Source organism: Halyomorpha halys, unplaced genomic scaffold (assembly GCF_000696795.3).
Source record: "Halyomorpha halys isolate HHAL.00 unplaced genomic scaffold, Hhal_1.1 Scaffold448.1, whole genome shotgun sequence".
NCBI classification, from domain to species: Eukaryota; Metazoa; Arthropoda; class Insecta; order Hemiptera; family Pentatomidae; genus Halyomorpha; species Halyomorpha halys.
Window position 1 is genome coordinate 1,115,021 of NW_027107821.1, and position 23,796 is coordinate 1,138,816.

The 23,796-nt window shown below is 30.0% G+C and overlaps 2 protein-coding genes across 5 annotated transcripts in view; one reads left to right on the plus strand and one right to left on the minus strand.

Moving 5' to 3' along the window:
• Positions 1 to 2,254, minus strand: part of bel (ATP-dependent RNA helicase bel) — a 20,989-nt gene extending 18,735 nt beyond the window's left edge. For 2 of the 3 annotated variants that reach the window (XR_001343488.3, XM_014423949.3), the window contains exons 1-2: positions 1,971 to 2,254; positions 566 to 647 (exon numbers count right to left, since the gene is read on the minus strand). Coding sequence is in view for 2 of the 3 variants with exons in the window: in XM_014423949.3 (XP_014279435.1) it covers positions 566 to 647; positions 1,971 to 2,015 (127 nt within the window). In the remaining variant the exon portion in view is untranslated. The remainder of the gene's footprint in view (positions 1 to 565; positions 648 to 1,970) is intronic. The other variant, XM_014423950.2, reaches the window with a different exon arrangement.
• A 385-nt stretch (positions 2,255 to 2,639) lies between these two features.
• On the plus strand, positions 2,640 to 23,002 carry Uggt (UDP-glucose-glycoprotein glucosyltransferase). Of its 2 annotated transcripts, none has more exons than XM_014423947.3 (27): positions 2,640 to 2,811; positions 2,926 to 3,149; positions 3,225 to 3,460; positions 5,065 to 5,247; positions 5,322 to 5,485; positions 5,562 to 5,757; positions 7,077 to 7,290; positions 8,785 to 9,002; positions 9,824 to 10,039; positions 10,113 to 10,289; positions 11,195 to 11,376; positions 12,416 to 12,629; positions 14,316 to 14,516; positions 14,609 to 14,834; positions 16,208 to 16,316; positions 16,403 to 16,585; positions 17,035 to 17,244; positions 17,371 to 17,527; positions 17,661 to 17,734; positions 17,890 to 18,060; positions 19,027 to 19,213; positions 19,490 to 19,672; positions 19,768 to 19,871; positions 20,384 to 20,555; positions 22,183 to 22,299; positions 22,378 to 22,531; positions 22,800 to 23,002. In XM_014423947.3, exons 2-27 carry the CDS (start codon positions 2,930 to 2,932, stop codon positions 22,829 to 22,831), a joined length of 4,500 nt encoding a protein of 1,499 aa, XP_014279433.1. In that variant the 5' UTR covers positions 2,640 to 2,811; positions 2,926 to 2,929; the 3' UTR covers positions 22,832 to 23,002. The 2 variants fall into 2 exon arrangements, with proteins under 2 accessions (XP_014279433.1, XP_014279434.1); XM_014423948.3 differs by having other exon boundaries at positions 2,642 to 2,811; positions 3,228 to 3,460.
• Positions 23,003 to 23,796: the final 794 nt, after the last annotated feature.

Consider the following 23,796-nt stretch of genomic DNA (forward strand, 5'->3'; position numbering starts at 1 on the left):
ATAAAAGAAAGAAACCAACTAATTAAGTTTTCATTAAATTATGTATGTACCCTCCTAACCCATATTAATTCACTAAATTTGGTTTCAGAATATTTAACATTTTACAAAAGCACAGAAAGGAATAAGAGACTAGCCCAACAGACATGTAAAAATTAAATGTGGTTGCCAAAAAAACTCAAAATGTACAACACATATTAAATTTTTTTAATAATAAACAATGAGGAGGTTGAGAAGAAAACCTATCTTTACATTTAAAATACTAAGTGTAAGTGAATGTTTAAGTAATCAACCTACCAACTAATACCTAAATAAAAAAAAAGGTATGCCAAATGAGAAATAAAAACAGAAAAAGTAGAAAATTAAAAATTCAAACAAAGATAAAAAAATAAATAAAGCTTTAGATTGAAATTTAAGAAGTAAAAACTTTAAACTCTGAACCTAAATTCATTCTTTATCCCAAAGGAAAAACCAACCTAAAAACTTTGTATACAACCTAAAAACCATTTATAAGACTAATTAAAATTATAAGTTATAACTTATTTGTTTTATAACTATTATAACTTACCTCCAGCCTGTTTGTTTCGGAGATGGGGAGGAATGTAGGGGCCGGTTTCTTTACGGCTACCCTCCAAGTCCAGACCAGCAAACTTAAAAGTTAGAAAAATAATAAATCAATTCTATTTTTAGGTTTAAAGCAAGTTTTATTATCTAAGTGTTTAAACAAAATAAAATCATTACTAATTGATGTAATACTTAGTAGTGATACAATTAAAATGAATGACATTAAAACAAAAGAAAGAAATAATACGATATAAATTAAAACAGGCAATATCAAGAGATCGAATACTTAGTAGCGATTCAGTTAAAATGAATGATATTAAAACAAAAGAAAGAAATATGATATAAATTAAAACAGGCAATATCAAGAGATCAAACTTCAAACCGCTATCTAACAAATAAAACTTCATGATATAAAACAACAAAAATGTGTAAAATATTTTTATTCAATATTATATCATAATAACAATACCAACTAAGACCCAGAACTACAATCAAGATGACCCACTTTTAAACTTGAGACATAATTATTGTTTTTCGCGCAATCAAATCTATGAAATATTGAATACTAAAACTGAATTAACTAGTTAGTAACACTAATTAAGAACATTCAATAATAACTAGACTCGATCAACAATATCACAAAAACCTTAGTATAACTAAATACAATTATCAAATTTACTATTTAAAATAAAAAATTAACACAACATAAATGAAAGCAATGTACATAAAAAACAATTAGATCTTACGATTGACTTTACTTGGGTACATAAGACCCGAAATTGGAAACCTGAACAAATAGATAAAATTGATTATTAAATTAGAACAATGAAGGCTAAATAAAGTAATGGTTGTAATTGATAAAATATTGTTTAACTAACTTTTAGCTATATAACCCTAGAAAAATTGACTAATAACATAACCGAAATTGAATATAGGTCATGTATTTTAAAGAAAGAATTCTGTTACAATTGGAATTATAACAACTAAAATATAACTAAGAATAGACCCATAGTAAAAAATAGCTAAGTAAATGATTTTATAAGTATCTCTTAAAAGTTTCAGATTACCATCTAATATGAAAAAAATCAAGGATTTCTAAAGTAATAGAATTTGGGTAATTTTCAGAAAAAGTAATTGCAATTGGCTGAAGTTATATTATTTATAATGACGCAATACAAACTCATCTTTAGAAGAACGAAAGTTAACAGTTCTTAATTCTAGCCTTTACACCATGGAACACTTTCAAAATTTATACAAATACTCCAATCCTACTCACATATTTATTTTCATTCGAAAATTTATAATGAACTTTTAAGTAAGTGTTTAATACATTGGAACATAAAACTTGCTATATGTCGGGGATGTATTTTCCAGATAAGTAAAACGTAAAACAAAAAAACATTACTTACTCGCTGCTCTAGACCTGATCCATTTTGGTTGGGTACATTACTCATATTACTATAAATCAGTACTTTAAAAGTAAGCCCTTTCAAGTGCTTTTCCAATAAAAGTAAAACACAAAGAGAACTGGAATGATGTACACGGGATTATACAGAGGACATGTACACTAAGCATCGATAAGTCGATTTTACCGGAAGCTTTCGATTATGTCAACAACCCCTCCAAGGCCAATAAATAATTCTTACTTAAAATTTGTTCCTTTCTAGAATATTTTTCTTATAAGAAAACAGTAATTTGTTGTAAAACTATATGTAAATATCTTTATTCAAATGTTTGATATCTATAAAATTGGATTTGGTGAACCTGTCATGATCCCATTATTGATATAATTTGTTTGAGAATTAAAAATGAACTTTATTTTGTAGTATTTTTTTTTTTTGTTTGAGGAAAAGTTGATAATCATATATTTTGGTTTAAGTCATATTAATCACATGCTTGGATTGTATACTCATAAATGAACAAAACGGAGGGTTAATGTTAGTTTTAATAAAAGTTTGTTTTTATTTCAAGTAGACGACCATAAACACAAAAGATTTTTTATTTTTTAATTAGAAGGACTTTAAAAATAATAACACTGTAATTTATCCATATGTGAATAAATCAGAGCAGCTCTTGGCTCATTTTTCGATAAGCCAATCAGGTGCTTGCACTTGTATAATCTTTGGCCGGTTTAGTTTGATATGTTTTACGAGGTTAGGGTTGTTCAGAAGGTGAAACGTTACTTAGTTATTATGTTTCATTTATAATGGTTTGAATTTTTATTTGACATTATCTTAGAACTATTACTAGGTAAGTGTCTTTCACCTGTACTCTCTTTTAACGTCCTTAATTTAATATTTGTGTAGGCAATTAGTTTAATTAAATTATTTTGCTTGTGATGATGGTTACTTATTCTGATTTTAGTAAAATGGAATTGCTCAAGATAGTTTTACTGCTTTTGGTTGCCTCATTAGATTATGTCCTATGCAAAAAGAAACCTAAATCTGTTACAACAGTGATAGATGCTAAATGGGATTCAACACCTTTAGTTCTTGAAATGGCAGAATTTCTTGCAGATGAAAATGAATCTTTTTTTTGGGATTACGTGAATTCAATTACTTCCTTAGATCCACCCTTAATTGAAGCTGGTTAGTGTCCAAATAAGAAAATAATTACATATTTTTGTGCTCCTTCTGAAATCACTAATTGATAATTTTTGTCAGCAGCAACTGATAAGGAATATTATGATAGAGCGTTAAATGTTTCAAAAACTTTTTTGTCAAGTACTCAGGTATCACTCTTGGAATTTGCTTTGAGCCTTCATGTTTATTCACCAAGGGTGGAAATGTTTAATCAAATTGCCAAAGAAAAAGAAATCAGTTGCCAGACAGCTGTAGACATAGGTGGTACTCTTATCTGTGACTGTGATAAAATTATTGAAAACATCAATGAAGCAAAGGTATGTACTTTAATATTAATAGATTTGTTTATATATTGGAGTTTACAATTATGAAGTTCATATTTATCCTCATGATCATTTTCTGTTTTATGCTGAAGTCCTCTATTGAGGACATATGCAGAAGTGTTTCTAATAAGGGAATATACAGGTGCTTATTAAGAAATTCTTAATACATGCTTGTATGTATCAAAAAATTTAAATGGGAGGAGATAGTAAAACAGTCAAAGGATCTAAGTGCAAAACTGATATTCTATGCTTCAGTAAATTTCATAGTCAACATGAAAAATTTCTAATTTCAATAAAATAGTTTGTAAAGTTTGATTTAGTTTTGTTAAAAATATAATTTAGACAATATTACAAAATGTAAATTGCAATATTACATTCAAAATAAAATATATATGAGTTAAAAACCTTGTTGAAATTAGAAGCTTTACATATAAATAAATATAAGTAGATGGTCAGGGTTGCGGTCAATAAAAGAAGAACTAATAGTTTAAAACTATTTTAATGTCTGACGTTTCGCCCCACTTTGCAGGGCTTCTAATACTTCATCAGGGCTGTTCAAAGCGAACTGTTGAACTGTTAGAAGCTTTACATGTTTATTTTTAAATTATCTGAAGTATTTAGTGAGTTTTGCAATTGAACCTGACAATTTCAATTTGCAAAACATGTATGTTTTAGAATTCAATTTAATTTAATGCATGGATAAATATACATTTAAAAACAAAAAAAATGGGAGGTGGGGATTTATATTTTTAAAATACTGCTGAGAGACGAGAACAATATGTTAATACTTGATTAACAAAAAAGTGTTTCCATTCCACTCATGAGAATGAATTCCTTATTAGACCTGATTTATTCATTGAATAATAAAAAATTGTAATTCTCTGAAGTGAAGATGGTTTTGTGGCTTTAGATAGCATTAGTCTATTATATCTTTGAAGGACAACAGTATATTAATTAACAATAAAAAAACTGTACATCCATCTTTATATTAAAACTTAAACCTATTAATGAAAGGAATATGGTCCGGGTGCGGTCAAAAAAACTCAAATAGTAGAATTATACTATTTTAGTATAATTCTACTATTTGAGTTTTTTTGACCGCACCCAGACCATATTCCTTTCATCTTTACACACGGTCTATCAATAATCTTCCATTAAACCTATTAAATAAGGTTTTCCTAATTTTTAACATTTTGTAAAGGGAAATTTATCTTTAGGAGACAAATATCCAGCTGTTGTCCACTTCCATTAAAGAGCTTTCGGTTTGTAATTAATTTCTATACTACCAGGTCAAGATATGTTTTCATTTAAGAGAGGTTTGGCTGTATATGAATTTCAAATCATGATCTGTTCATGTATGTTAACAGAATGAAAAATGTTTGTTGTATATTACCGTATTATGTTAATTATAATTATATTTATACATTAAACTTCTCCCACATTGCTAGCTATCTATTATGATAGTTCCTTTTTAAACATTATTATAATATACCTAGAAATATTTTTGTTTTGAAGTATTGCTGCACTGGGTTTATTGAATACTGTAATCCGAATGATTTTTCTCATAGCACTTTAAACATTGTTTTTTTTTCTTTTAGGCTGCTTCTGAAGTAAAAAGTGGAGAAGTGTTAAGAGTAGACCATAAGTATTCTAATAGTGAAGGTGTAGTAGTTATTTTATATGGTGAATTAGGAACATCAGAATTTAGTCGTTTTCATAAAATATTGAAAGAAGAAGCTGAAAAAGGCCATATAACATATCTTATTAGACATTGGATAAAGGTGTTTTATTTTTTTTTTACCTAATAGCTGAGTTAATATATATCCCAACTTTTAATGTTTCATTAACATTTTAGAAATCAAGTAATAAAAAGTTGAGATTATCTGGTTACGGTGTTGAACTGCAAATGAAATCTACTGAATATAAAGTTCAGGATGATACCAAAGTTGAGGGGACTGCTGCGGAAGAGAGCGAGGAAGAAGAGGAGGAAGTTGAAGGTTTAAATTTTCATCGTTTAAAGTGAGTAAATGTAGATAAATCATTATTATATGTTGGTATGATCATTTTGTAATCATTAATCTTTTTTTTTTTTTAGGCAGCTATATCCTGATAGGATCGAGAACTTGGATAAATTGCGACAGAACCTACTTGAAACATCCAGTGAGCTAGCTCCACTGAAAGTGTGGCAGTTTCAAGAACTTAGCCTACAGGCAGCTCAAAGAATAATGTCAGCTCCAAAAGAAGAAGTGTTACATGTATTAACGTACATCAGCTCCAATTTCCCTACTCAGGTTTCTATCTATTAATCTCTCAATTTTATTTTTTCATATTACAAGTGACAATAATGAACATATTATGAAGTGATAATGCTTAACATTTTTGTAATTACTCGGGTTGTGTTTTATTGTTTGATCAATTCTAGTTTTGCCATTCCTTTGGGTATGTGTTTATAATAGGTTTTCTTTTCTTTTTTATTTGTAAAGATTTATTTACTATTAGTTTTAGTTTATCTTTATTTTAAATTTTGAACTATTTGTTTTTGTTCAAATTTAATGTTATGATTTTTTTTTTACATTAAGTTAGCTTAAGTTTTTGAAAGAATCTCACAAGTAATATAAAATTTAATATCTCTTTCTTCTTCCATCCATCATTTAATTTTAGGTAAGTCAGAAGGTTGCATTTATATATCATTAAGTTCCATTTCTGTTAAGTGGTTGTTTTACTATTCTAGTTAGGTTAATAATTAATTAATGGTAACGTGTTTAGAAAAAAATATATATGCATGCGTATTGATTCTTTTCTCTTTATATCTTAATTTGGCTATTTACCTATTTTTTTTTAACTTAAATGATTAGCTGACCCATGAAATCCTTAATGAGCAACTGCACCAAGAATACCTAAACCGGGTGCTCCAAGTTAATGCCACTTTCTTAAAATATTACCAAAAAGATAGTACATCATTTACTCTGTACTGTTTTTTCTTCTTTTTTATATTTATTTAAGCTGTCTAAGAATAATTGTGCGAAGAATTTTTTTTATCTCAACAAGGATGCCTCAAAAATTTTTGAATTATGACAGTTCAGTGATTGTGGTTGTCTCCTTGTAAATGGCCCAAGGGCTGAAACATTTGAAGTTTTTTAAAATAAAAAGTTGAGAGGAATTTGTATTATTAAAGTTGGTGTTATTATTAATATAAAACATTCTCAAACAATCAATTAATATAAAAATATTAAATCAGTAATCTAATATTTGTGTTATAATTTACTCTTAAAATAGTAATTTATAAAAAAATTATTTGAGGTTAATGACTTCCAGTTTAATGAAATTTTTTATTAAAACATGGTACAATGTTTCGGGGCCTATAGGAAATCATGAGGTACATGAATATGGGACAGTGGTCCCGAAACGTTGTACCATGTTTTAATAAAAAATTTCATTAAACTGGAAGTCATTAACCTCAAATAATTTTTTTATGAATTGACTCACCAGACTTCCTATAGAGATAATCCAGATTAGTAATTTATGATAATTATTCATTTAAATTTTCAGTAATTTGTGAAGTTATAAGTATAATAAAAAAAATTATATAATCATCTTTGTTTGTCTTCAGGCCAGATCACTTGTGAAAACTGTTGTAAGCCAAGAATTGAAAACAGAAATGAGACAAAATCAGGATAAGTTTTCAACATCACTTCACTTACAGCCTTCTGATACTGCATTGTTCATCAACGGAATGTATTTTGACCTTGAGACTCAAGATATTTTTACTATATTAGAATATATCAGAGAAGAACTTAGAGTTATGGAAGGCCTTCACATTATTGGTATGTTATATATTGATATCTATCAATAAACATGAAATAAATTTTTTTCTTAGACTCATTAGATAAATAAATTTAGTTTCTTAGACCCCCATTTCCAATAGATTTACAAAATATATTATCACAGTCATCCTCAAAACGCATCTTTGTGTGAAAGCTTTTATTTTTAAACTTGATGGCATTGTATAAGTGGTCTTCTGTACGCAATATGAAATTATCGATCAAACATGATATAAGTCATGTAAGATCTGTTCTGGATTCTTAGACCCTGTGTCCAATAGATGAACAAATTGTACTATCACAGTCATCAATAAAACACATCTTTATGTGAAAGCATTTATTTTTTAACTTGATGCCATTATATCATTGGTCTTCTGTACGTAATATGAAGTTATCGATCGAAGATGAATAAATTTACTGGAAGATCGCTGATTGACCATGTGTATTATTAATAAATGGAATATGGTCAGGGTGCGGTCAACAAAAACTCAAATAGTAATAACTATTGTCATTTGAGCCAAGGTTTCATCCCACGTTGCAGGGCTTCTTCTGGGTTGTTTTGACAAAAGTCAAATTTAAAAGTCACTCTGACTTTTGTCAAAACAGCCCTGACGAAGCCATGCAACATGGCTTATACAACAAATAGTTATTACTATTTGAGTTTTTGTTGACCGCACCCGGACCATATTCCATTTATTATTATGAATAAATCTATTTGTATTTGCAAAATTTTGAGTGACTCAAGAGTGAATGTGAAATTTGCTTTTTAATGATTGGATTATTCACATATTTTGATGCACTTGTACAAAAATTCATGTATTCCAGGCCTTAGTTTACTGAATACATAATTCTATGTTTGACTTAAACGATTCATATAGTAATAATTATTGTTGATATTGTATCTCAAGTGATTCAAAGCCTAGAACCTATTAGAAAATTAAAAATTTCAGTTCAAAACTAGAAAATAGATAAAATTTAATATGAAAAACATTTATTTTTATTTTATTTATCATTAGATTTTTCTGCGATATGTTTTTGATAACAGACTCCTGATACTGTTGTCATTAGATTCATTTACCAAAAACTGATATTCTTATAAATTCAACCTTTGAAAGTTAATTTTTAAATTTATTACTAGAATAGAAATATTTTGGCAATATGAAATCTGCTTCCACTTATTCTAAAGATACAGAGGTATGAACTACTAGGTGTAATATGGTCTATATGCATGTGTTTGTTGGATGTATCTTGATGACCCCGGATCTCCTAGTAGTTAGTGTAGTTGATGAGCCCGATCTAGAGGAAAAAAAAAACAGAATATGATTTTATTTTTAAATATATTTCAAGCAATCACAGATCTTACATTAGACCATGTAAAACAGAAAAGAACATAAAAACACTTTCAACTTAGTTACATTGGAAAACAGTGTTCCCATGCACCACTGCCTTACATGAAACATTTATTTGATTAAATAAATCATGTTTTCATTTTTGCAGGTTTAACCGACAAGAAATTATCGAAGTCATTGTTAGCCTTAGATTTGAATGGTGGTGGTGTAGATTTCGCTTTAGATATACGTGACTCTGCTGTTGTGTGGATCAATGATATTGAATTGGATAAACAATACCGCCGTTGGTCATCTTCTCTTCTTGATCTTCTTCGTCCTACCTTTCCTGGAATGCTACGTTCTGTTCGCAAAAACCTTTACAACTTGGTATGTTTTCTTATGATAGAAATATTGGTATAGATTTGTCATTACTAATTGTATCACTTTAATTATCTTATATCTTCATTACTTTGAATAATTCTATTGTGATGTGATAAATTTAAGGATTATAAGTCTTGATTATTTGTTTTTTTGGTTTGATTTTTTCCTGGTCTACATCATAAAAAGTGTGTGTGTGCGCATGCATGAATAGCTAGAGAAGAAAAAAGAAAAAATAGATACATTCAATTTAAACAGGAAAATATAAGACCGGCCTTTCTTGCATGATGGGTTTGTTCAACTGTTGTATTCTTTAAAATGTAAAATTTATATTGTTATTGGATGATAACAACTCTTAGGTATTGATAATTTACTCCTGCATCTTTTTAGTTTCTAACAATTCCATCTAAAGTATCTTCATAGTTATTATTAATTTATTTAAGGGTAAAAATAAGTGTTTCTTTATTTTATTATACTTTTTAAGAAAACTAGCTTAACTATGACGTCATTATTGAATATCCTAGGTGGTACAAGTAAAGAGTAAAATTTTATTCTAAATTAGTTTATTTCATTATCATTTATACGAGTTATTTTATACCAATAAACTGTAAGTTCTTTAATAGTTGTTGATCCATGATCTTAATTATGAAATTCCAATCAATTGTATCAACTAGAGAAATATTTCAGAAATGATTGTTCATATGACAGCATTTGTAAAAGAGTGTGTTTTTACACTTAATTAACATTGATTCTTTCAGTTTCTGACTGTTTTTTATTGTTTTTTTTCTCTTCTTCCAAAATATATCCTATAGATCTAATTAATGTTTCAGGTAGTGATTGGAGATCCTTCAAAAAAAGAAGTGGTACCTTTGATAAAATTGCTTCAATCTTTTTTGATACATAATGCACCCTTGCATCTTGGTATTGTTTTTTCTGTAGATGAAACCAAAAATGGCTATGAAGATAGTGGAGTCGCAATGCTCAATGCCTTCAACTATGTATCAGAAATTAAGGATGTCTCTCAGGCCCTTAACTTCATAACCGATGTAAGTAAAATTGTATTTCTTTATATTATTAATCATTTTAAATTTTTTTTTTTTAAATATTTATTATTTATAGGTTTATGCAACTGTTTCAAATAATGACATTGCACCTGCTGATATACATAATTTGTTGAAGTCTAAATTCCCAGGATTTAAGCAAGATGAAGTATTTGGTCCAGATTCTGACTATAACACTGGTATTAAACTTTCAGTTGATTTCATTTCTAAATCTGGCCTTCGTAATTTACCTCAGGTATACTTTTTACTTATAGTAGTAGGTATTATTTCGTCAGAGCAATGGTAAATTGGTGTATCTGATATTCATATAAGGTATCAGCTAATGTCTAATTTTGATATATCAATGTATCGTTGTTCATATTGTCTTTTTAATTGAATATTCAATTTGGTCTTTTTTTGCATTGTAAAGAGAATAGAAAACCATGTTAAAATGCAACAAAAATCTAAGAGAGTATAATGTACTTATGCACCTCTTTGGCTTAGCACTGACAATTTGTTTTAAGTTAGTACCGATTTATTTTATTTAATTTTCAAATTTTTAGCCAAACTACTTAATTCTTGCCAAGGCATAATATCTCCTGAATTTCTTTTTGAAATTGATCCTTAATTGTGTACAATTCTCTCAGGAAACTCTTAATCATTAGTACTGACAACAAAGTCTATTTTAACAAAACTTTGTTTTCCTAAAATACTGAGCTATTTTCTATAATGTTCTAATGTTATTATGACATCAAATAAAATTTCATTCTTAAAGCTATTAGTGCCACGCTCCTTTTCACAAGATTCATCTGGAACAGGCACTGCTTCCTGTCACTCAGATGTGAGAGAAATACATAAAAAATATATTTTAAAAGCAGATTAAAATGAATTATGACAAGTTAAAAGGTTTTGGAAGAACGACATTCCTATTAGAGTATAGCCTTTTTTTAATTTTAAATCATTATTTTCTAAATTAATTTATGTTGATTGTTTCTTTTAGCTTAGAATATGTTGTCTAAAAAGATAGTTTTGATAAGCTCTGGATTTTTATTGGGTCTGGAATTTTTGAATATTCAAAAAAAAACTTTTATTTACGTAAGCTTTGTCTTTATTTCATATATATATTTCAAGAAGTACTAATAATTTTTATTTGATAATTAGGTTCTGCTAAATGGAGTCGCTCTGCCTGAAAAAAGTTTAAATGCTGATGAGTTTGAAGAAGCTGTTCTTAGTGAAATAATGGTCCAAACACCAAATCTCCAGAAAGCTGTATATAAAGGAGAATTGACTGATAAGGATAATGTCATTGATTATATCATGAGTCAACCAAATGTCATGCCAAGGTTTGATTTTATTTTCTAATGATTATATATAACCTTAACTTTAAGAAAACCAATTTCCATATATTAATCTATTATTTATTGGTCACCAGTTTTAATTTAATTATGAAGAAGAAATTAACCATTAACCATATTTTCTTATCAAAACCAATAATTCGGATACCATTTTATTATTATCTTCTTGCCTGATATAACCTTGATTGTCCAAATAACCAGGATTCATCCAAATATAACCGGGCTCGTCTAAAGCAATAACATCAGATCACTCCATATTGATTATGGGAATTGTATTTTATACCTTTTTCCTGGTGTGTCTGCTGGCACCCCTAACATGGGAACAGACCCAGACCAGTACAGTGTATTGGATCAGTTGCCCTGGGGTTTAGTTCTTGTGTTAGTCCTCCCCAGTTAGTTTATATTCCCAGTACCCGCTACATCTGAATAAATAAAAAAAAAAACAACCTATATCCTTGATCTCCTCACTCTTCATTCATCCATCCATTTATTAAACACCAGATTCTAACTGACTGATTTATATATGTCCTTCTATAGAACCACATTCTTCAGCAAATCCTTCGTCATACCTGGAACCTCCTTCTGGAACTCTCCCCATCTCCATTCGCCCAGTCCTCATCCTCATCATTCTTTCTTTTAAACATCACCTATTCCTTCACTTATTGCATAACCAAACCTCTGCATCATTGTAAACAATATAGTTAAGCATATATTGATTAATATTATAAATAGTAGTTTAGCCAAGATCTCAATGTAATTTCATTTTGCTTACTGGAAACTTTTAAATGCTTGCCGGACAAAAATCAAAATATATAAACCATGTATTCTTAGGGGGCGTAAGTCCTAGAATAAAATTATATTTTCATTTCATTTCATTCATCTGGTGAGCATTCCCTTATCCCCCAACTGGGAAGCGTCCGATGGGAGACTAGCAACCCCACACGGGCAATTATTATTATTAATTTAATATTGATTTTGTGTCATTATTTTTCTATATTATGATTTTTTTTTTTTTCTTATATTTTAGGTTGAACGAGAGAGTACTTTCTTCAACAAGAAGTCACTATTTACCACTTCCCAAATTTACAAATAAGCTTACTCTTGATATGATTGATTCAGGGATATCTTATCTGTCGAGCAAATCTTCAAAACAAGGAATACATTTGTTGACTAACTGGATTGTTTGCGATCTTAGGGACGAAGATGGAAGATCTGTTCTTCAGAATGCAATTGAACAAATGGTAATTTTGTCATTTATTTTTTATCCTATTTAATATAAAATATGTAACACAAATATATATTTTTTTTAAATATACAAAGATATATATGTGTTTGCTACTTATTTAATATCTATTCTAGTAACCCATGTTCAATCACACCCTCAACTTAAAAATCTTAAACTTTCTTATATCTATTTCATAGTAAGTGAAGTATATGAAGACTACAGAAAAAAACAAACAATTTATCTTACATTTTACTTAATGTTACTGTAAGGTTAATGTAAGGAGATTATCATTTTCAATAAGTTGCTGAAAAAAAACGCTGTCCTAAGGTGGGTGGGAGTTCCAGAAACCGCTTTTATTATATGTTTTGTATTTTTATATTTTTACATACATGACACATTTGTCAGTTCTTTTTGGAAAATTACCTGCTGAAAAATTAATTATATATTTATGTAAATCAAAGGCTACCCACTGCCATGGTTTGCTAGATTTACTTAATTATTGCAATCAAATGAATTGCATGCTAATCAAGTTTTAGGCCTTAAAATAACATTAGATTCATTGCGGTTCTTTACAGTTTATAAACAAAATGCTCATATAATTATGATGGTTTTGATTATTACTGGGAAGACATTAAGAATACTGGAAATACTTAGTTATTTAACATTCTTTACTACCAAGTTCAGCTGCCACTCAAAATCACTGTATAGTATTATCATCATTAAGACTTGTCTAAGGGTGCTGGCTGGCTTCTGTTTAGTGGCAGTCACCAGTTCCAGTATCTCTAACATTCTCCACATCAACTTGGTTTAGCTGGTTGGTCCTCTGCTTCCGATATTTTCTCTTCTACAAGAATGGCACTCTTTCTTCCAGGGCCTGAATGTCTAAGCCTTCCAATGTGCTAATGCTCTTCCAGTAGTGTTCTTTCCGACTGCTACCTTCTTTCACTTAGTTCTTAGCTTCTTCTTCTGTTTTTACAGCTTCATTCCTTCCCTTTTTGCACAAAAAGCATATTTTTCATCATTATATTCTTTTAGTTCTCTTTCCAGCCTTCACATTGGATGGTCCTCTTTAGTGGTGGGGATCTGGATTTACTTAAAGAAAATAAAAAGGTGATGCTTCCATTCCTTGGTTTAGGATTATTTGATCTTTTTTGTTTATCACGTCTTCTTTTTATTGCTCAGATTAAGTGATAAGGGATAAGGGGTTGGATGCCACAAGGTTCTTCCGATGTTGGTTTAGGATTGGCTGCCTGAGTTTAGGTGGCTGAACCACCAGCAACCCACAGCGGTGTCCTGTTGTGAAAGCATCTGTATCCTTTAGTTGGCAATAACTAATTATTAATATTTAGGATGTATATTTAATCAAACTAAACTCCTTTTCAACCCTGTATTCTCTATACATAGCAAAAGTGTATCTTGGAATCTCCTATTCTTTACTCTTAATGTATGTAATTAAACAGTAGTATTAAGATGCTTAAGGTTTTTTCTCCTGTTTGACTTTACAATCCTCCCTGCCATCCAAAAATCTGTCGAAATTCTTTTACTCACTTAAAATAAAATAAATAAAAAAGTTACCTTGTTTTTCTCCTGTAGTCTTCATATATTATGCTTACTATAGATCATTTATAAAAAACTTGGATTAATTTTGTGATCCCCTCAGTCTTATAAGAATAATATACTTACTCTGTAATTAATTTACCAGGAAGGAAGTGGAAAAATTAGAATCGGTTTAATAGTTAATGAAAAGGAGACTGAAAGCTCTAGCTCAGATATTAACAGGATAGCACTTGCTGTGTTGAGGCAGCTGCCTCCTGATGCAGCTCTTGAGAAAGTGAAGGAGATATTACAAGACTTCCCTGCTATAGAGGCAGGTGTCAGGACATTTACTGACTATGATGTCCTTGTGAGTAACAATTTTTATTCTACACAACAATGAGTATTATTATCTCCAAGTAATATTTATTAATGAAATAATTCATTGTCACTGTTGACCAGCCAGATCAGGAGGAAATAGAAACTGTGATCCAGTTACACAGGCAGTTTTCAAAAGAGATCCTCAATTTTGATGGAGGTGTGAGGGGTATTGTTAACAACGGTAGGCTCATCGGTCCATTGCAGTCTGGTGAAGACTTTACTGTGGACGACTTCTCACTCCTTGAAAGGTTCTCTCTGTCTACATATGTTGACAAAATATACACCGCTATTGCAGCAAATTCTGTGGGTTAGTTAAAATTATTTTCTTTTAAATCATAAGAGAAATTGAGCCCTTTACTTTAAGAACCTCATTTTATTTTATTTTTTTCTTGTGTGTTTTGTTTGGGATTCTGTATAAGTAAATAAATAGATAGTATGGTGTTGTACTATTTGTTATCATTTCTTTTATACTTTCATTTATCTTATTATTATAGAATATATAGTAAGGAAAAGTATTACTATTATACAAACTTTCATTATTGAATTTTCAACAGAAATTCAATTTTTATGGCCTCTTGAGTCGTAATAACCAAGTCTCACATTATCAACAGACAGGAAGTGTCACTTCATAAAACTAATTTTTTAATTGTCTCCAAAATTGTTGTAATGATTTTGATTAAACTCATTGAATCAAAGAGAAATGAAGTGGTCTTTAATACTAGCTACTCATTGGAAAAAGAACTCAAGTTCCAATTTTCAAAAAATCTTCCTCCAAAGTACATTTAATTTTTTTTACTTGAAAAAAAAGTTCTTATTTTTAACAATACTAAACAATTGACAAATACAAAATATTAAGATATTTTATGCTTAACTGAAAGAGAAAAATAGAAACATTCAATTGAAATGGGAAAAACCCAAGACTGTCCACTCTTTCCCAATTTCATTGTGACTTTGTAATCTTTTATTAAACTGTTGTATTCTTGGCAGGAACAAAATTAATATTCTGGAAGATTGCTGATTGAGCGTGTGTAGTAATAAATGGAACAAGATCCGGGTGTGGTCAAATTAAACTCAAATAGTAATATTTTGTACTATTTATTGTACTATTTTTATTTGAGCCAAAATTTCAGCCCATGTTGTAGGGCTGTTTTGATGGAGGTCTCAGAAGCTACTTTGACTTCCCTCAAAACAGCCCTGACGAAGCCCTGCAACGTGGAGCGAAACATTGACTCAAATAAAAATAGTACAAAATATTACTATTTGAATTTAATTTTACCGCATCTGGACCATACTTCATTTAAAAATTTATACTCCTTTTTCCCATCTCGAGAAACCATCAATATGAATTTTTATTGCAACAGAAAAATAAAAAAAAATTGTTTTTGTAATTACAAAAACAACAATAACTGCAACATTATCCCGCCATTCTTCACAAAACTTGGGGATGTATGTAAGGTGGTAAGTGAAAGTTGTGTGAGCACACATTGCACCGGATGTTTACCATCTGTTATAATTTCAAGTTTTGCCTGCATACGTGATAATTTTTATGTTATTGATCCTAGACAATTTTTTTCATTAGTATCTTTTGTATAAATGGCTAAAATATTCATTACATACTTCATACTAGTAAATATATTTTCTACCTTTTGGTTTACTAATTTTCTTAATTTCTATTCTTAGATTTAGATACTGTTACAAGTGACATGCTTATGAAGTCAGTATCTCTCCTTGCGTCACGCCCTGAATCTAAAAGTCGTTTTGAGATAATACCTGCTGGTGAAGAGCACAGGTTAAAATGATTAATATTAATGTCTATTTATAAACATTAAGGCACTTGTCACATTTTTTATGAATATTCTTATTTATAATTTTTAGTGTTGTGAAACTGATGGCAAATGATGATGGGCCAGCCTTTGATTTAGTTGCGATCATAGACCCAGTGTCAAGTGGGGCACATATAGTTGGCTACCTACTTTCAACTCTTCAACAAGTTGTTAGGGCTGATATTAGAATTTTCTTGAATTGTGTAGAGAAGAACAGTGATATGCCTTTGAAAAGGTAAATGTTTACTTTTTTTTTTTTTTTTTTTTTGGGGGGGGGGATAGTGGGAATTGCATAGAAAGTTTTGTTATTCTTTTTCTCAACAGACTTCATCAAAGCTTTTGCAATCTATCAATTTTTACCCCTATCAAAAACTTGACAATCTTTTGATTCTTATATTTATATTACATCTTTGATATTTGCTAACAGTGTGATACAGTGATTCTTTTCCTTTATCACTAAGTTGCTTCTAGAGGCCATCTTAACAATTTAAGCCAGAATTGATGTAATATGCTGTAATATCACAACTAACAATTTGGAATGAAAGCAGACAAAATTGAATGAAGGTTTTGAACCCTACAAATATTTAGAAAATATTTTTTGTTCCATACATCATAGGAATGACTTTACATTCTCAAGCAGATGAACCTTCGATGTAATTTATTATTATTTTTTTAATGTTTCAGCTTTTATCGATATGTTCTGGAACCAACATTACAATTCACACCAAGTGGTAGTTTGGGTCCCGGCCCAGTAGCAAGGTTTTCTAACATGCCAGGTACTCCATTACTGACTCAAAACATGCTTGTGCCTGATAATTGGATGGTAGAAAATATTGCGAGCCCGCATGATCTTGACAACATCAAACTTGATCAAGTTGATTCCAATGTTCACAGGTACGTCCGATTCTTTATTTTGTCATAGCAATGTTATGAAAGGATGTATATAATCTTACATTACTTGCCCATTGTGGTTCCTACATTCAAACTAATCAGCATCATTATCAATTTTTTTTTTTTTAGTCAGTTTGAATTAGAATATTTGATCGTGGAAGGACATTGCTTCGACTCAGTTCTTGGTTCTCCTCCAAGAGGACTTCAGATAACTTTAGGAACTGACCGGTCACCTACTGAATTTGACACCATTGTTATGGCTAACCTTGGGTACTTTCAGCTGAAGGTATTATGATTATTTATTTGGACTGTTTAGTAGCATTATTAAAAGATTATTTAAAAAATCAAACTAAATTAATGAATCCTTTTTTGATTTTTAAATGTTGTTTATAATTTATCTTATAATTATAATTTTTAAGGCCAACCCAGGCTTATGGAAGTTGAGACTGCGCCATGGCAGATCAGAAGCTCTCTATGACATCACCGGTTACAGGTAAATCATTAAGAGTGCAATAAAAATATAATCAACATACCTACATAACTTGGTTATTTTTTATTATGAATCTAGATTTCTTTTAAGATAAAAATATCTTGATTGTTAAACAATATGCATGTTTTTAAATACTCACTAATAGTGCATTTTCTTAGTTTTGCAGGTGTTGACTATCCAGTAAATTCATCTGAAATAAAAGTAATCCTCAGCTCATTTAGGGCTCATACTGTCAAACTAAAAGTAACAAAAAAACCAGACAAAAGTGGAATAGACTTATTGGGAGAAGAAACTGAAGAGCAATCAAGTTTGTGGGGATCTATTACAAAGTAAGAATATTTTGGTATTTTTTTTATAATTGCAGTGCCTCATTATTGTACAAAATAATTATTTACATTTTCTTGGTAATGTAATTTATTTTGTAAAATTTCTGTACTATTTTCATTTTTTGCCATTTATTCACAATGTATAAATCAACATTTTTAAACTACTCATTTTTATCTGTGAATTGTGCTGAGCACTTTGTCGGCTAAGCTAGAAGTTAAAAAAATTAAGTATATCAGTTTGGGTTAAATACTTTGATTCTTAGAATTTAATTAATTCTGTAAGTAATAATCTCATATTTATTTATTATTGTTTATAACAAATTCAACTTTTATTTGACACTGGTGGTGTGCCCCTTAATAAAGGTGGTTTTAATCTCTCCCTCTCTCTTTATCTTTTCCCCTCTCAGTTGCTTAAAATAATATTTATTTATTAATTTAATTTACTGTTTATTCTTCCAATTTTTTAATTCATTTTTAAAATTATTAAAGGATCACTCATAAATTTTCTATTGAAATAATTTAGAAATGGACACTGGACCAGGGGATCAATAGTATCAGCTATACTGATAACTCAAACCATGATAGGTTTGAACTTGTTCCTTAATGCTGAGATTGGTATCTATTAAAATCTTGGCTGATAATTATTCATTCTGTTCAGCTGTGAATTGACCCAAGCATCTGTTAACTCTTCTGGACCTCACTCAGCTCCTATAAAATGGGTATCTGAGCGTGTTATAGACAAAATCAGCTCCTCGCATAACAATCAGACAAGGAAAAATATTTCCTTATTGTTATAGTGGTGAATCCAAAGCCCTTGGATTAATAGTTTTAAATTTTAATTAATAAATGTCAGCAAAGCTATATTTTACTTCTTTTTTTCCTTCATTATTTAATCAAGTTGTAAGCTGATTATATTTCAGTCTTTGGTTTATTTATAAAGATAAGTAAACAAATGTTCACTTATTACAGCACGTTTGGTGGTGGCAGTAAGACGGATGCTACTGAAGGGGAACAAGAACCGATAAATATATTCTCCCTCGCTTCAGGTCACCTGTATGAACGCTTTTTACGTATTATGATGTTAAGTGTACTCAAAAACACTAAGAGCCCTGTCAAATTTTGGTTTTTGAAAAATTATCTGTCTCCTACTTTGAAGGTATGATTTAAATAGCTTGAAATTAATGTTTATTTTCGCATGTTGTTATTATTTTTTCTTAAAAAATGTTATTTGTTTAACCATATTGATTAACTTGAAATAAAATTATAGTTTATTTAGCAAAAATGTCAACTTCATTTAATTGCGTTGTTGTATTGATAAATTACTTTCTTTTTTTTTTTTAGGGAAGATAAAAAATTAATAATACTCCTATTAAATTGGATTTACAATTCAATTTCTTCTCTCGTAAATCACCATAGTAATGCTTTATTTCAGGACTTCCTTCCTCGTATGGCTAAGCATTATGGCTTTCAGTATGAACTTGTCCAATACAAATGGCCTAGATGGCTTCATCAACAAACAGAAAAGCAGAGGATCATTTGGGGTTATAAAATCCTCTTCCTTGATGTCCTTTTCCCATTGGATGTAAAGAAAATAATATTTGTTGATGCAGATCAGGTAATTCTTAACAAAAATGTTCCATTTCAATAATAGCTACCTAATAATTCTTGACTAAAAATTAAAATTTATTCATTGAACATTCCTTTTTGTAGGTTGTTCGTGCTGATATGAAAGAATTAGTTGATCTTGACTTAGGTGGAGCACCATACGGATATACCCCCTTCTGTGAAAGTAGGACAGAAATGGACGGCTTCAGGTAAGATTATTTGAAACTAAACTTTATGAAAATCTGTTCTAAGTTACAAGATATATGTTATGAAATGTCTTTCATATTATTTATTAATGCCAATATTTCTTATCATAAAAAATAGAGAGAGTCAATTTTTGTGTTTCCATTCTAAGGTTGCAACTAGAAGTTGCCTATAGATTTTTTTTCTTTTCATTTTAGTTCATGTAATTTTATTTTTTCTAGTAAGTAAATTCATAACTCAACATGAATATATTCGAAATTCAACCATTTGATCTGTTTTTAATTAGAGTCTTGTTATTTTCTAACTGATAATAATAAGAGATATTTCATTATATTTAACAATATTAGATATATTGCTATATTTGGATGAATTATTAAAATCACATAGAAATATTATTCATTAAGTAATTACTCTTTGAAGCAAAGAATGGATCAAATACATTTATTTGCATAGTGGCACTAATAACATAGTCTTCTTGTTTTATGTATATAACAAAGGAAATTGTCTTGGTCCATAGATTCTGGAAGAGTGGCTATTGGAGAAACCACTTACAAGGAAGGAAGTACCATATTAGTGCTCTTTATGTTGTTGATCTCAAAAGGTTTAGGAGGATAGCTGCAGGTGATAGGCTGAGGGGGCAATATCAAGCTCTTAGCCAAGATCCTAATAGCTTGTCAAACCTTGATCAGGTATTTTTCATTCCCTCCTCCTTATAAAATTAATTATTATTATCAAGTCTTTAAAATTATTAAATTTTAAATTAGAATTGATTCCACCTTTTCTCTATTTTAACTCTGAGAACCTGATCTTACACTATTCTTTTTCTCTAAAGATGGCCTTCGAAATAAGCAGAAACATTAACACATTAAAATGTTCTATTGACTGGTATTTTTTTATGTGGTCTCTGGCCTCCTCAATAAGTCTTCACCGGATAATCCTATCTTGTCACTCACCAGTTGTGGGTGTGCAACATGTCTGAGACATCCCAGATGGTAGCATCCTCTTATTGTAGTCTGCCTCTTCCCTTGTCGGAAAGAGCCTTCTATAAAGCTACTTTCTTGAAATATCATCTATCTGAATATCATTCTTGGACTATCCGCCATTCTGGCAATGTGTCCAACCCAATAAAGTATTCCAAGCTGGGTTTACATATCTGTATTCCCTTACAAATCTTACATCTCCCTATTCCTCCTCCTTCAATTTTCAAAGACAAGGATCTCCTTTTCTTCAGTGCTTGTGGTGGTCCAGGTCCATATGTAAAAACAGGTGTGATGACGACCAGGAACCTGTTTCATAATAAAGTACAAACTAATACTATTAGTCTTGTCGATTTAACTTAATACAATTACACTGACTTGTACATCAGTAGGTTTTAACTACTGTAACATCACTAATAGTCCTCCCTATTATGAAAAAAAATAAGTATTAGTTCAATTTCCATGTTGTTTCTATACTTGTACTATGAACCAATACTATTAGCTTTCATTATGAAACAGGGCCCAGGTGGAGAAGACATTCATGTTATGGGAGACAACTGAACTCAGGTTTTTGCTGAAACCAAAATATCAGCTTTTGACCTTCATGATTTGTTGACTAGTCTCTAGGGATATTTTATTTCCACAACTTATGACTGATCCTCGATAGGTGAAGTTATCGACATTCTGAAATAGAAATCGACCCATTTCCACTGGTTCTTGAGCAGTCAATTCTTTTTCATTAAAAGAAAGATGGTCCGGTTGCAGTCAAATAATATAAAAAATATTTAATAGGAGCCAAAATTTTGCTCCACTCTATGGGAAGGTACTTGTATTCTTCTAATTTGCTCACAGTTCTCATGATCGATTAACCCCTTGCATACCACATGCACTTTGCATCTAATGCAAAATGAATTGTGCAAATTGGACTTGGTAGAGTGACAAAGAATTGAAATTATTGTTCTTATGTATCTCTGATCCTTTAGAGTGACATATGAATACTTCGGCTAAGATATATGTACCAAGTAATGATGAATTGTACCTAATGGTTATTCATTGATGGAAATGTTGCTGCCTCAGGTAGATGATTATCTTAATAACAATCAATATCTAGATAGATATTTCCTAGTTGGTTTATAATTTTTTTTTTTTAAGTTAAGTTCAATTGAAAAGTTTTGTAGTTCATCTGTTTTTTTTTTTTGTTTTTTTAATACAACACTCTAATAAAAGTTAATGGATATCTGAGAGAATGGTTCTTAAAGTGTCACAATTTATTACATGTTGTAATAAATTATTATAGTGATCAACTCATAACTGAATTTATTTTTTTTGTTATTTTTAGGACCTGCCTAATAATATGATACACCAAGTTGCAATTAAATCACTTCCACAAGAATGGCTGTGGTGTGAAACTTGGTGCGATGATGGTTCCAAGAAGAGGGCAAAGACTATAGATCTTGTGAGGATTCAATTATTCTATCCAAAGTGATTTGATTCAAATATTTCCATGATGATAACTAATATTGATTTTTTACAGTGCAACAACCCGATGACCAAAGAAGCTAAGCTGACTGCAGCTATGAGGATAGTTGAAGAGTGGAAAGACTATGACAATGAAATCAAAAGACTGCAGTTACAACTTGGAGAAACTGAAGGTCATGAGGAAGAACCCATTCTTCCACAAGTACCAGGTATTTGACCATCATAGAGTTTATAATCTGTACAGATGTAAATATGTGTATCTTTATGTGTGTTTGTAAAATATAAGGATATAATTTTAAGGTGTGTTAACCAATGGTAATAAAATTTTATAGACAATGCTTGCTTTGAGGTATCAAGTGTGTGTAAATTAGTTTGGTTTTGTTTTTAAACATAGTGCCAACTTTTTTATAATTAATGTATTACCTACTATAGTAATGAGTTAATGAGAAATTGTATTAATTTTTTTTGTTATTTTAGTGCCAGAAGTACACGAGCATTCCGAGTTGTAAAAGAAACCAATTGTCACTGTGATTTTTTCCCATCATCACTCATCTAAAGCCTAATTGTGGCAGTTAAAAGACTTAATTGTACAGCTGTTCAATACAATTCTCTTGTGACATATAATTCTTATGTACTATGTTGTAAGTACTTGTAATTTATAAATAAATTGTTTGTTTTTTTTTTGTTTTTTTTTGTTTTTTAAAAATGTTTTCTTGTATTCTTTTTAAATGGTCTATTTTCTTATCATTGTACCTTTTAATTTAAACTTTCATATCAATAATTCTGAAGAAAGTAAGAGAAGGAAAAAATATATCATAAAAGCCTCATTGTTCTTATAAATTTATATTTTACGTTAATAAACCTTTAAATACTGAGGTTTTAGGTTTTAGTAACAATCTCATTTTTTTCTTAACTGCCTTGGCAGTTTTATAGCCATGCTGAGCTAAGGTATTTTCTAAAATGATTTCAAAATTGATTGACTTCAAAATATAAACAACTCTGTAATAGTAAGATAGTTTAATGCTTTTGCAGTAGCATACCTGGGCAGAACTGCAGGAGACTTCTTTTTCATTTATTAGAATAATTGTATTGAAAAAAAAAATAACAAATATATACATTCATTTTAGTCAGATGTGAACATTATCATTTTTAAATTGAAAGTTCCTGAGGTTTTTATTGTAAAAATATTAAAATTTTTGGAGAGGAAGTCATGAAAACTTTTCACCTCAGGCTCCAAAAATAAATCCCCCCAGACCTCTAGCTAATGCCACTGATCTGGTGATGGCTAGATTCTCCATTCAAGTCCTGAGCATATATGGCTTGCATCCTCACTCATTCTCCACTGGCTTTTAATATCAGTGACGGCGTTGAGAGAGAAGCGCCAGGATCTTCCGTAGTCCTGCCATTGCCTCCACAAGTTGGGGAAGAGCTCAGTTTGGAGTTTCCCAGACTGAATGTAAATATTGTAAATAGG